This window comes from Lepisosteus platostomus, chromosome 5, assembly GCF_059453375.1.
Source record: "Lepisosteus platostomus isolate fLepPlt1 chromosome 5, fLepPlt1.hap1, whole genome shotgun sequence".
Lineage (NCBI taxonomy): Eukaryota > Metazoa > Chordata > Actinopteri > Semionotiformes > Lepisosteidae > Lepisosteus > Lepisosteus platostomus.
Genome location: NC_142615.1, coordinates 21210733 through 21224679, shown reverse-complemented (window position 1 = coordinate 21224679; position 13947 = coordinate 21210733). Strand labels below are relative to the sequence as shown.

Genomic DNA, 13947 nt, shown 5'->3' with positions numbered 1-13947 from the left:
TCCTCTTAACAACTAATCATTTTCTTTGACCAGCGGACAAAACACACACACCCCTCCCCCCACATTAAGACCAGGAGAGACAGGAGGAGTGCAAGCCTGACTGGTTCAAATCGAAAGGACATGGCAAAGGCAGCAGATGGGACAACGGAGCCTAAACGGATATAGTAAGGCATCCTAGAGCATATTAATAAAAAAAGCCTTTAGACTCACGGCTGTACGAAGCTCTCTCAGCTCTTCCCGGAGGACTTTGACAGTGTGCCCTTCTCTGAGCCTGTTTTATAGTGCTCCGAACAGGTAAGAAACACCATATAAGGCTCGCAGGGCTGCAGAACCCCGCCCCTACTCAGACTGCTCCAGGGGAAAAATCTGTAGGGGGGCCGTCTGAAATTCGGAGGGGGGGAGTGAAACAGAGCTGCTGTGACTGCCCCAGCAGAATTTCACAACCAGGCCCCTGATGGTCGTGATCGAAGATACCGATGAGCCATCTGGCATTGAGCGAGGAAGCCCGGTTTCACGTTCACCAGCGCCCGTGCGATTATTTTTATTATTGCCAGGAGTAGCAAAATGCACCGACGTTCTGAATCGTTAATAATAATAATAATAATAATAATAATAATAATAATAATAATAATAATAATTGCAAGTGGAGCTGTATGTCCTGAAGTATAATAATAATAATTAATAATTGCTTACACTTATATAGCCCCTTGCTGGACCCTCCACTCAGAGCTCTTCCCAGGTCATGGGGATCCCCTCCAGCCCCAATAGTGTGCAGCCCCACTAACACCTCTCCCAGCAGCAGCCTAAGCTTTCCCAGGAGTCCCCCCTCCAGATTAAGAAAACAGCAGGCACAGATTCCGATAACTACGGTCCTCGTTATAGAACGACTCTTAAGTATAAGGATAAACTCCTGCAAGGCATCGGTCCACCCGAGCCCTCGAGATCGTAATAATGCTGCAAAGGGACGTAAGGGGTTTATTCCCTGCCACAAAGGAAAGAAAGGCAACGTTTCGGGCCGTGGAGCCTTCTTCAGGCTGAAACGTTGCGCTGCCTTGCTGCTCTTTTCGTTACCTGTCCTTACCTGTTACCTAGAGGAAACCTTCTCGAGCTGCTTTATAATAATGTTGACACCCAGGAATGCAGACACCATGGAATAGGTGCTGTTCATGGACGGATAGCTCTTCCGGCACATCAGACAGCCCGATGCAGGACCTGCGAATTCGGGGGTTCGTGTTCATTATCTGACCATTGACAAAGCACATCTGTTTTTTTAGGGCCCGAGTTAAGTAGGTGAAAGTCCTTTTGTCCAAAACTGAGGGGGCAGGACAGTTGAGTGGAGGGGGCGATGCACAGGGTCTGGACTGCTCTACCACCACACCCTTCGGCAGACACCTCTACCAGGAGGCATTCCTGCAGACCCTATTACAGTGTTCTGACACAAGCAGCCCCCTGTGTTTCTCTCACTAATGTACGCAGCTGTGTGGACATGGGCTCACGTGAGCCTTTTCTGTGAAGTGTCAGTGAAATCACCAGAGTCATGTGTGTTAACAGCAATGTACGGCGATTTCAGCAACCAGACAGAGTACATGTCAGGGTCTGAGGGAGCGTCCCACACTGCCAGCTGGAGGGACTGAGGCTCTTTTGTTTGAAGGGAGTGTCCCACACTGGCAGGCTGGAGGAACTGAGTCTCTTTAATCTGAAGGGAGTGTCCCGCACTGACAGGTTGAAGAAACTGAGTCTCTTTAGTCTAAAGGGAGGGTCCCCCACTGACAGGCTGGAGGAACTGAGTCTCTTTAGTCCGACTTTTAATGTCAGGATTTCCAGCCATAGTGTCAACATCGGAATGATATCACCTATTTGATTCATGATGTCTGAAGCTTTCGACTGTAAGCTACAGAAAATAAGCGCTTTGCTCAGGAGTGGGTGCAATAGTAAAAAAATAAAACACAAAACTTGCTCATGAGAATTGGGACCAATAAATAATCCAGTTACTTTTTTGTACAACATGAAAACATATTTCAAATTCATAGAAACATGCCAAAATGGAGGACAATGAAATACAAAACCTGTTCTAAAATCATGTTAAAAAAAAGACCCAATATTTGACAGAAGCGACTAGATTCACCCACTTACAGAGTGCCAGAGACTTGTGCAGACTTGAGCTTCGATTGTGGCAGGAAATGATTTACAGCTGTCGAAGAGGTCTGACAGAGCATGTTCCCAGTCTCTTACACTCCCATCCCCTCCAGCACTGTCCTCTGTTATACATTCAAAATGTCTTTACTTCCGGCCCGGGGATGAAGTCAACCCAGCGGACGTCTTAAAAAGAGCAGAGAGACAGGAGCTCCTTGAAAGGGCAAATTTTAACTCAGAGACTGAGACGCTACTTTACACTGAGGGCGGTGGGGGTGTGGAACAAGCTGCCCAGCTGTGGTTGTTGAAGCCGATACCCTGGCTTCTCTCCAGACACAGGTGGGTGAGCTCCTCCAGTCAGGACAGGAGGCTCTTCATTACACAGAGGGTAGTGGGGGTGGGGAACAAGCTGCTCAGCCCTGTGGTTGAAGCCGATACCCTGGCTCCTCTCCAGACACAGCTGGGTGAGCTCCTCCAGTCAGGTCAGGAGGCTCTTCTGTACACAGAGGGTGGTGGGGGTGGGGAACAAGCTGCCCAGCCCTGTTGTTGAAGCCGATATCCAGCTGTGTCCTGAGAAAAGACTGGGTGAGGTCCTCCAGTTGTTAAACACTGCTTGATTGTTTAACATCAATAAAGTAAACAGACTGCCTAGCAGGGCCAAGTGATTAACTATCCTGCAGAAACAGCAGAGGTGTTGTAGCTGTGAAAGAGCTTTTCCCAGTACTCAGGGTGCAACAGGGACCATTACAGAAGATCATTTGTGCTTTCTGCCATAAGACTTTACATCCCAACTACAGTATGTCTGGGCTGGGGCAGGGGCACTGACCTGTTGCAACACCATACCTGTACTCCTGAAACCTGATTCCTCTGTAACAACTGATGCTCTGTGTTACTGGCGCTCTGTTAACATCTGGTTTATAGTGCAATAGGTGGAAGTGGAATGGGAAATTCATTTATTATTCACAACTGTTCAATAGTTACCTACTCTTTGCAATGTGCTTGGGAGTTTGTAATATCTATACTGTCTATTACACCTTCCTTGTGTTCTGTACATTCATTTTTTTGCTTTGTGTGCCTTTTCTGTTTTGTTTGTAATTCTTTATTCCATTTCATTTAGTTATTGTATTGTATTACTGTATTACTGTATTACTACATCTGTACTGTGCTGTGTTGACTGTGCCTGGCTGCTGTAGCACCTGAATTTTACCGGATGAATAAAGTACCTATCCGTCTTCCTTCTGCCGGGAAAGTGGGGAAGGAGCCGGCTGCCTAACACTCCTATGGCCATGTCTTGGGAGATGCTCAGCTGGTCCAGCTCTTGCAGGGCCCGGTCGTACTCCCTCTGCAGCTGCTCTGCAGACTGATTGGAGGGGCGCAGGGCCAGGAAGCTGTAGGCGTCTTCGCAGTGAGAGAACTTCTCCCCCACACTGGAGCAGCAGGCACACAGCACCTGGAAGGACTGCTGTGTGTGTGTGTGTGTGTGTGTGTGTGTGTGTGTGTGTGTGTGTGTGTGTGTGTGTGTGTGTGTGTGTGTGTGTGTGTGTGTGTGTGTGTGTGTGTGTGTGTGTGTGTGTGCAGAGGGGGTGTCCTACACTGACAGACTGAAGGAACTGAGTCTCTTTAGTCTGAAGGGGGTGTCCCACACTGACAGGCTGGAGGAACTGAGTCTCTTTAGTCTGAAGGGGGTGTCCCACACTGACAGTAAAATGTTTTGTTTCATGTTTTGTCAGTGACAGAGTACTCGTAAGCAAGGTCCCCATTTCCTGAGGGATGAGTGTACAGTATGTTCGAATATCAGGATTTCCACAGCTGGAGTCAACTTCAGACTGATATCATCTACTACATTCATGATGTCTGGAGGTTTGGATTACAAGTCCTACAGAAGATAAGTCCTTTTACCTTTCAGGAGTGGGCTCAATAAAAAAATAAAAAAATAAATCATAAAAACTCTGCTTTACAAGAATCTGGAACACAATAAAAATCCAGTTCGTTTTTTTTTTTGGCATAATTTTAAATTAATACTAACATGGCAAAATACCAAACTGGAGGACAGTAAAAAAAACAAAAACCTGCTCTCATATCGAGTGAAAGAGAGACAGTGCTCAATACGGAGACGGCTGGGCTCACACACTCACAGAAAGCCAGAGGACATGAGCAGGAGGGGTGTGTCCACCTCAGTAGCCACAGTAAGATGATCTGGAGTGATCTGAAGCTATTGAAGGGGCATGCCAGAACACGCCTCTGGCCTCCAACACTCCCACCCCCTCCAGCAGTGGCCTCTGTTAGCAGGATGCTCTTAGCATGCCTTCCCTTGAGGCCCCGGGGACGACGTCAACCCAGCGGATGTCTGAAAAAGATCAGAGAAACAGGAGCTCCGTGAAAGGGCAAATGGAACTGAGAAACAGAGACACTGCTTTACACTGAGGGGGGTGGGGGTGGAGAACAAGCTGCCCAGCTATGCTGTTGGGAGCCGATAACCTCGGCTTCTCTCAGGACACAGCTTGATGAGCTCCTCAGATCAATTAACTCCTAAATACTGAAAAGGCCGGATCTTCTAAGCTTTATTAGGATCATATTGTTGTGTTTAACAAAGTGCAGATATGAAAATACGCACCATAAACGATCATCGAAGTCCTAGCCACTGTTATACTTGACGATATTCCAGCAGATCAGCTGGCATTGTAGAAACCAAGAGATTCGAGCCTGAAGTGTCCGTTCGTCCAGCCAAGCTTTATAGTAGGCATACAAGGAACCACAATAAGGACTATAGTAGATGTAGTAGCTCAGAGGGGACATGCCTCTACACAGCTTATATATACACGTTTCTCTACACCCTCCCCCTCCTGTCTTTGAGGTAGCTTTCTCAGGACACTCCCAGGACTCGGAAAGCACTTAAAACATTCCTTTCTTGTCAGGAGTTCAGTGTAAACATTCCCCATTTGGGAATTTGGGACAGGAAGTGAGAAGCATCTGTGCTCAAGCCAGCGTGAAGGTTAGAGCTTAGCATGTGAATGCAGCAGGAGTTCACAGCTCCTGCCACTATCTGGGTACAGGGTTACACACTGATTCTGCTCACAGACTCCATCAGCACGTATGGTGCTGAATCCTGGAAAAGAGTGAAAGTCTGATTGAATTTATATTATAGGCTCGGTTCAATTGAGGTCTGCGGATCATTGTTTCCTGCTTCATTTAATTCGTCTTTATCTCAACAAAATGTCATCCAAATAGCCTCAGGCCATCGGGGAACTTCTTAAAATCACATTTGGGTATGTTAACAGTCAGCATTTGCGAGTGCAGAAGTCAATCTAAAAAATAAGGATTCAGTTTGTCTGGCTGGCGTCCAGTTTCAGTTTTTCCCCAGTATCATACTGCTCATGGTGAAGCACAACCCGGGGCTGGGGTATAAACTGCACGAAAGTGGGTTTAAAACTGGACAGCAGGCGCTTCTTTACACAAAGGGTGGTGGGGGGTGTGGCCAGCGGCCAGCTCACCCTGCAGCTCCCAGCTGGCAGCCCCCTCCCCACTGGAGCCCAGCAGTTGGGAGCCTGGTCAGTACCTGGAGGGGAGACTCCTGGGAAAAACTAATGAGACGTCAAACCGACGTCCTGACTCTCTGTGGTCATTTACAATCCCGGGGTGCCTCTGGAGAAGAGTAGGGGTGTTACCCCAGTCTCCTGGCCCAATTCCCCCCCTGGTCTTTACCCATCATGGACTCCTAATAACCCCCCTCTCTGAACTGGCTTCATCCCTCTGCTCTCCTCCCCACTGAGAGCTGCTGTGTGCTGAGCGGACTGGAGCATCATCCAGGTGGGGCTGCAGGGGATCCCCGTGACCTGGGAAGAGCTGGAGAGTGGAGAGTCCAGGAAAGCGCTATAGAAGTGTAAGGAGTTATTAATTATTATTAACAGGCTGCCCAACCTGTTGTTGAAGCCTCTCTCGGGACACAGCTAGATGAGCTCCTTGGAACAATTAATTCCTCACCAGCAAACAGGGGGCGGAGGGGTCCCACGGGCTGAACGGGCCCCTCGTGGATGCAGGTGTGTTCACACGGAAGCTAAGGCGGGACACGACAGAGACTGGGGACGCGCCCCGAGAGACACAGACGGGTTGGACAGCGGACGGTTGAGGAAAGCCGACGCCTGTTCTTATCTTGACTGGCCTGGAAAACTCCCACCTCTTCAGAAATCACCCGTTTCAGCAGGAAAGGCTGCGTGTCGCGCGGGGTGAGGGGTTCGAGGGGAGGGGGTAGGCGGGGCCGCGCGCACACAGGTCTGTATCACCAACCTGCCCCACCTCCTCCTCCTCTCGCACGCTTTTATTCCTATCACGCTGCGAAGATCAGATCCTTTTCAGAAGCGCAGCCGGCTATGCGCGTTTCCAGCAGCTCCTCGGTGCGTATTTGAGCTCGGTCCTCTTCTGCGTGGCCGCTGCCCCGCGCGATCAGCTTACCGGTGCTGACGCGCTTGATCGGGCCGGCCTGCGGGTTTGCGGGTTTTGCTCTGCATTGTGTGTCGGGGTGGGTACGCCGATATTAATCCACGATCCAGGGTCACACGGACGCGCCGATCCTACGCGAGCACGGAGTGTGTGTGTGTGAACTGTGATGGACTGGTGTCCTGTCCTGTGTGTGTGTGTGTTTTAAGCAGGCTTAAAAGTTAATTTCACGCCGAAACGTGGACAGAAAAAAAAACCCAGCGTGTGTGTCCGTTTCTGCTTTTCTGCGTGGAATGAATCCCCGCCGCACTCTTTCACGGTGCAGGGCTGTGGGTGTCTCGGGGTTCCTGTTCCAATCAGAAAGGTTCAGATCTGCGTCTGTGGGGGGTTTTAATGACCGATGCGTAACGCAATAAGGTTTAAAAAGGGACACGCGCGTGGCTTTCTTTCGGGTTCCCCTGTCTCGCGTGAAGAGCACTAGAACTGTCATTCAGTAGGAATGTGCAACTTCACTCCGATCCCCAGCAAACGCGGTAGAGGCAGCAGCTATAAAATAAGATGAGATGTCCGTGAGATACACAGACAGGGAGCTGGGGGTCAGAGCGCAGGGTCGGCCATTTATACAGCACCTCTGGAACAGTTGGGGTGAAGGGCTTCCTCTGCCGGCCGCGGGATTGGAACCGGCAGACCCTGAGGCACAGAGTCACCGCTCCGCGCTCCGCCCCTTTGTATATAAGGAATTAATTCATTAGATACAGCGAGGCACTGGCAGAAACACACCAGCGACCCTCTACTCGCCAGCGAAGAAGCAAACACGCATGCTGGAGCTGCCCCTATAATGAAGGACCCTGGAAAAAGTTTCCTCTTACCCAAAAGGGGGGTACAGGTCATATTATTCAACCCCCTTACACCTATATAGCGCCTTTCCGGACTCTCCAGCTCACGGGGATCCCCTCCACCCCCCACCAGTGTGGAGCCCCGCCTGGGTGACGCTTAGGGTGACAGAGATGCAGGGAAAGGAACGGCACATACTGACCACAGATTTTTTTAAAAGACGAGGGAGGGAGAAACCAAGCTATTTAAAAAAAAAACATTTTAATCTCCGTCTCTCTCTTTTCCAGAAGTAAAGAAGATCAGAAACAAAAATGGCGGAGAACAAAGGTAAGTGTGTTGGTACCTCCGAGGTCGAAAAAAGGATCACCGACTGCATGCCATGTGCGTGACAAGTCGGCTTAAAGATCAGACGCTGTTAAATGAAGGAACTTCTCATCCCGTTATATTATAAGGACGGAAGTCTGAGAAAATCAAAGATGACGTTCTTGAGCAGCGTCAAGTGAGATCTAATTTACAAAATCGAAAATAAATGCCCCCCAAAACATTCCCGGTTACATGCTGGTTATATTATCCTCGGGAATCTCTTCCTTATGTCCAAATGGCTTCAACTGTGGGAACGCGTAGACCTGATGGAAGTCTGATAGGACTTAGGGCGCCCTCTGGCGGAAAAAGGCCGAATTATCAGCGGCTCGGCCCTCTTCAACAATGAGGCGTCCTCAAACAACTAGTAAAAAAAGTTACTCGTTACTACTAAAAGACCCGCTTATTAGATCTCGGTTACCACCATTTCCTCATCGATGTTCTAGAAAATTAATTTTTATTTTTGGATTTAAGTGAAAACAGCGCTGTGGTTCCCCCTTCGGGAATGGCGCAAACTCGCGGCTCTTTCCTCCCTGTTGCTGGGACGAGCTTTTCCTGCAGCGGCCGAGGCAGCTGCATTTGAACGCTCTCCTCCCCTCCTGTCTTATCCGTCTGCCAGGCTGTTTTCGGCGGCCCGTGGCGGATTTTAACGCGGCCTCCTGTCCGGTTTCTCTCTCTCTCCCTCCGCCTGAGTGCGGCCGCAGTCCAGGCCGGTTTCCACGCGGTGCAGTCGGTGATCCAGCTCCAGGAGCTGGTCTCCGTGGTGCAGAAGGCGGCTGTGCTGTTCAAGGTGTCCTACTTCAGCCTCTGCCAGTACCCGGATCTGGAGACCAAAGTCCACCAGCGGGGGACGGAGTCGCGCAAGCTGTGCATCTCCACGGCGGCTACGTTTTTACAGGTAGGCAACGCGCCCTTTAAATATCATTATTGCTGGCCCATCAGCACTAATAGTGATGCTCGTGTAGTGGACCACTGCCTGGAAGTGTATTTAAAACTGATGGGGGTGGGGAGGCAGCACGTCTGTACACAAAGGATGGGGGTGTGGAACAACCTGCCCAGTCCATGTGGTTGAAGCCGATGCCCTGGCTCCTCTCCAGACACAGCTGGGTGAGCTCCTCCAGTCAGGACAGGAGGCTCTTCTGTACATAGAGGGTGGTGGGGGTGGGGAACAAGTAACTTTACCTTTCTCTCTCATTTCCGGTTCTTCCACCCCCCCCCGAAGTGCGCCAACGTGGGGACCGACATCATGAAACGGGTGTTCCCAGCAATTCGGCAGGCGGTGAGGGACCAGCAAATGCAGTCGGCCCGGGTCAGCCTGGAGCTCTCCAAGACCCTGATCCAGAAGATGTGCTCCGATGTGCAGAACGTCGTGGAAAAGTACGCATCTTTATTTTCTCTGGGGAATTCCAGCTGCGACTGCTGGGTCTGTTGATGCTTTCTTGGGAAAGGGGGTTAAATATCATTCTCATCATTTTAATCAGAGTTCAGTCAGTCTCAAGATGGAAGGGTTGAACTGAACAGCTGTGCAAATGGATAAAGGCTATTGAACGATACGTCAAGTCTCACGTTCGTTCCCCCCACCAAGGCACTCGTTTTTCTCTGTCGTGAGAACATAAGAAGGGCCAAGTCCTCTTTTTCATTTCTAACCGGTCTAGCCAGTTTTAATGGTTCATGGATCCGAGGCTGCAATGGTGCGAAAGTAGCCAGTTTTCAACCACAGAGCTGGGCAGGTTGTTCCACACCCCCACCACACTTTGTGCAAAGAGGTGTTTTCTGTTCTCCGCTTTCAAATGCTTTCAGATAGTTTTACACTCCCTTCAGACTAAAGAGACTCAGTTCCTCCAGCCTGACGGTGTGGGACAGACTCTTCAGACTAAAGAGACTCAGTTCCTCCAGCCTGACGGTGTGGGACAGACTCTTCAGACTAAAGAGACTCAGTTCCTCCTGCCTGTTCTCTCTCTCTCGACCGCAGGTACGAGAGCCTGAACGGCAGCGTGGCCAGCACCTGCAGCGATGTGAAGGCGGTCCGCGAGAGCGAGCAGCAGGAGAGGGAGAAGAAGACACAGGAGGCGGAGGCGCTGCGGGCGCAGGCCCACGCCCTGAAGGACCGGCTGGCCCGCCTGAACGAGGAAAAGGCCCGGGTGGGCCGGCAGATCCAGGACAAGCTGGTGGAGAAGAGGCGGCGCCAGGGCGGCTGCTGGGCCTACAGCGACAAGAGCAACAACGCCCGCCTGAGCGCCCTGGAGGGCGAGCTGCGCCACCTCTACGGGCAGGACAACCGCCTCACACGGGAGATCTGGGACAACGCGGCCGAGCTCAACCGCATGCAGGCCGTCTACTCCCAGGTGCTTGTGGAAATAGGTAAGCGTGCCGATTGAGGGGGGTGTCCATGCCTGGTCCTGGACTGGTGTCCTGTCCAGGGTGTGTGTGTGTCCTGTGATGGACTGGTGTCCTGTCCAGCGTGTGTGTGTGTCCTGTGATGGACTGGCGTCCTGTCCAGGGTGTGTGAGTGTGTGTGTGTGTCCTGTGATGGACTGGCGTCCTGTCCAGCGTGTGTGTGTGTGTGTCCTATGATGGACTGCTGTCCTGTCCAGGGTGTGTGAGTGTGTGTGTGTGTCCTGTGATGGACTGGCGTCCTGTCCATGGTGTGTGTGTGTGTGTCCTGTGATGGACTGGCGTCCTGTCCATGGTGTGTGTGTGTCCTGTGATGGACTGGCGTCCTGTCCATGGTGTGTGTGTGTGTGTCTATGATGGACTGGTGTCCTGTCCAGGGTGTGTGAGTGTGAGTGTGAGTGTGAGTGTGAGTGTGTGTCCTATGATGGACTGCCGTCCTGTCCAGGGTGTGTGTGCTGTGATGGACTGCTGTCCTGTCCAGTGAGTGTGAGTGTGAGTGTGAGTGTGAGTGTGAGTGTGAGTGTGTGTGTGTGTGTGTCCTGTGATGGACTGCCGTCCTGTCCAGGGTGTGTGTGCTGTGATGGACTGCTGTCCTGTCCAGGGTGCGTGAGTGTGTGTGTGTCCTGTGATGTACTGCTGTCCTGTCCAGGGTGTGTGTGTGTGTGTCCTGTGATGGACTGCTGTCCTGTCCAGGGTGAACCCTGCCTTGTGCCTGTTGCTTGCTGCCCACCCTTCTCCCTCTCTCCCTCTCCCTCAGGGAAGCTCGGGAAGCCCAAGCAGCTGCAGGAGGTGCAGCGCTGCCTGTCCCGCGTCCAGCAGATCCTGCTGAGGCTGCACAACTTCTGCGACACGGCTCGGGTGGCCATCGCCAGCCTGGGGCAGAAGACCGAGGCGGGAGAGAGCTTCCTGGATTACATCCAGGACTTCAAGGAGGAGTACCTGAAGAGCCTGGATGAGGCGGAGCAGGTGGGTGGAGGGGCAGAGGGGCAGATCGGTGGTGTGATTTTCTCTCCCGAATTTCAGTGGGAGCCTCCGTCAGTCAGACGGGTAGCTCTCTACAGTAGCTGGAAATAAGGAAACTACGATATTTTAGGACAGACATTCATTTTAGAGTTAATAACTGCCATTTTTCTCCACACATCTACACACTGTGAACAAATGCACACTACACACATTCTGACTACAATGGCACCGTACACATCAACACAATGCATACACTCAACTGATCTGACACAATCGCACTCTACACCCTACTATACTGTATACATACTACACACGCACAAACATTCGTACTATATCCATCAACACATCGCATACACACTACACACGCACACACATTCATACTGTACACATCGTCGCAACGCATACACACACTGTACACACAACTGATCTGTATTCACAATATACACAACGACACACTACACATGCATGCACATTCGTACTACATACATCAATGCATACACACTTTACACACCACTGATCTGTATACACAATACACACAACCACACTCTACACCCAACTATACTGTATACACACTACACATTTGTACTGTGTACATCAATGCAACACATACACACAATTGATCTGCGCACACGCACACTGCAGTCCTTCCAGGTGCTGTGTGCCTGCTGCTCCAGTGTTGGGGAGAAGTTCTCTCACTGCGAAGACGCCTACAGCTTCCTGGCCCTGCGCCCCTCCAGTCTGTCTGCGGAGCAGCTGCAGAGGGAGTACGACCGGGCCCTGCAAGAGCTGGAGCAGCTGAGCCTCTCCCAGGACATGGCCATCGGAGTCTGAGGCAGGAGGACGAGGACCGGGAAGAGCTCCCTCACTGCCTCTGCGCTTCCTGCATTATAATGGGGTCCCTGTTTGGCCATCTGTCTAGTTTCTTGACGATGTCATGTGGTGATTTATGATGTCATGGAGGATGGGAATCGCTTTTCCCTGCTCCTGGGGTTCTGGTGAGGGGTTATCATGCAGACTAGGATCAAGGCTAGGGTGTTGCTAATCTACAGCAGGGGGGTTTGGTTATGTCCATGTTTCTAGTGTGACTGCAGAAAATTTCAAATGCACCTTTTTGACTATGTTCATTAATGGCATTTGGACAGCTTAAGTGAGGGAGGTGACTGTCACATAGCTCCACAATGTCATACTTGGGATCCCCCACACACGGTGTAATTCATGTGCCTGATCCCCATCTGTATGGCATAAAATAATGGAACTGCACAATAAAATGGTCTCGTCTGTGATACAAGCTGCCCAGCCCTGTGGTTTAAGCCGATACCCTGGCTTCTCTCCAGACACAGCTGGGTGAGCTCCTCCACTCAGAACAGGAAGCTCTTCTGTACACAGAGGGTGGTGGGGTTGGGGAACAAGCTGCCCGGCCGTGTTGTTGAAGCTTATTCCTTCGCTTCTCTCCAGACACAGCTGGGTGAGCTTCTCCAGTCAGGACAGGAGGGTCTTCTGTACACAGAGTGGGGCGGGGGTGTGGAACAAGCCGCCCATCCCTGTGGTGGAAGCCGAGACCCTGGCTTCTCTCCAGACACACCTGGATGAGCTCCTCCAGTCAGGACAGGAGGCTCCTCTGTACATAAAGGGTGGTGGGGGTGGGGTACAAACGTACCCCTCCATTTGACTAAACAACCTTTTCTCCATATCCCTGCTTTACCCTGAGAGCCAAGAGGGTGGAGTCCCATCCAAATTACAAAAGACAACACATCTATTCAACTGACACTCAGAGGTGACCGAACACATTTCAGGTTTACACCCCAGTTAAACATGCCTTTCCTTCATTTCAGATCGCTCTGCTCCCCATGATCTCTGAAAACCCACTCTCACACACCACGCCCTCACATCGCACATGGCTCTACATTCACCAGCTGTAATACAGCTACGAACAAAGACAGACATTGAAGTTCGCCATTACTAAATGACATTCGTATTAGTTCATGCATGTATTAATGTTCACTGGAAAGCAGTTTCAGTTAAATATTAATATGTTCCCATCGACAGCTGCATAACAGACTCATGACAGTAGTGACCGTATTATGTCCACCCTATCTGGGGATGTTCTAATGTGACTCCAGCTGCTTCAACCACATGAAGAGGTGATGTCAGTTCGTTCCCCTACTTCAGTAACCACTAGAGGGCAGCAGCTCTTGCTCTGAGTTCGCTGAAAGAGAGACTTACAGAAGACACAGGCACAAGAACGGAGCCTGGAGAGATGTTCAAATAAACGCCGCCCCCCAGGGAGACCCGACTGTGTAAGAGCCTGGGACCTGTGAAAAGAGTCTTTTATATTTCTATTTAAGTGATTTTTTTAATATTTATTTTGTATTGCTGTACGCATCTTAATTTTTCGTCTATTCTGGTGTCTGGTTTTCTGTTTTTTTGGCTTGTCTTGGACTGCTGTAACACATCAATTTCCCTTCAGGATCAATAAAGTCCTATATATCTTCTGCTCTGTTTTGTACCTTACAGAATGATGAGTTAAAAGCTAAGTCAGCCATTTACAGAGCAACACCCACACTAACACAGATGATTTTTTTAAATTCCCACAACAGATAACAGTATATTCAAACAAAGCAACAGCAATATAATAAACCTGACAGGAGCTACTTTAACACCTCACGCTCTTTCACACTTCAATTCTCTCAACAGATGGGCAAAAAAAAATTCCAGCAAAGAGATAAGACTTTTATTGTCCCCTGAGGGAATTTTGTATGGACACCCAGCACTCCTGTACATTTAAATAGCATGCACAAAAAGAGAGAAGAAAATAAAATCATTGCACAT

At 50.3% G+C, this 13947-nt stretch overlaps 2 protein-coding genes across 4 annotated transcripts in view; one reads left to right on the top strand and one right to left on the bottom strand.

Annotated features, from left to right (window-relative positions):
- LOC148664775 (uncharacterized) overlaps positions 1-306 on the bottom strand; it is an 8882-nt gene extending 8576 nt beyond the window's left edge. The window contains exon 1 of the mRNA XM_088631544.1: positions 211-306. The gene's annotated coding sequence lies outside the window, so the exon portion shown is untranslated. The remainder of the gene's footprint in view (positions 1-210) is intronic.
- Positions 307-6460: 6154 nt separating this feature from the next.
- LOC148664774 (uncharacterized) lies at positions 6461-13610 on the top strand. Of its 3 annotated transcripts, none has more exons than XM_088631541.1 (7): positions 6461-6524; positions 7689-7728; positions 8466-8659; positions 8984-9138; positions 9734-10122; positions 10913-11121; positions 11856-13610. In XM_088631541.1, exons 2-7 carry the CDS (start codon positions 7713-7715, stop codon positions 12066-12068), a joined length of 1176 nt encoding a protein of 391 aa, XP_088487667.1. In that variant the 5' UTR covers positions 6461-6524; positions 7689-7712; the 3' UTR covers positions 12069-13610. The 3 variants fall into 3 exon arrangements, with proteins under 3 accessions (XP_088487667.1, XP_088487666.1, XP_088487668.1); XM_088631540.1 differs by having other exon boundaries at positions 6493-6649; XM_088631542.1 differs by having other exon boundaries at positions 6495-6649; positions 11761-13610.
- Positions 13611-13947: the final 337 nt, after the last annotated feature.

Excerpts from the sequence above, each read along its gene's own strand:
- LOC148664774 (XM_088631541.1), top strand. Across the intron at positions 9,139-9,733 it reads GTGCAGAACGTCGTGGAAAA|GTACGAGAGCCTGAACGGCA; the intron begins GTACGCATCTTT and ends TCTCGACCGCAG. Across the intron at positions 10,123-10,912 it reads CCAGGTGCTTGTGGAAATAG|GGAAGCTCGGGAAGCCCAAG; the intron begins GTAAGCGTGCCG and ends CCTCTCCCTCAG.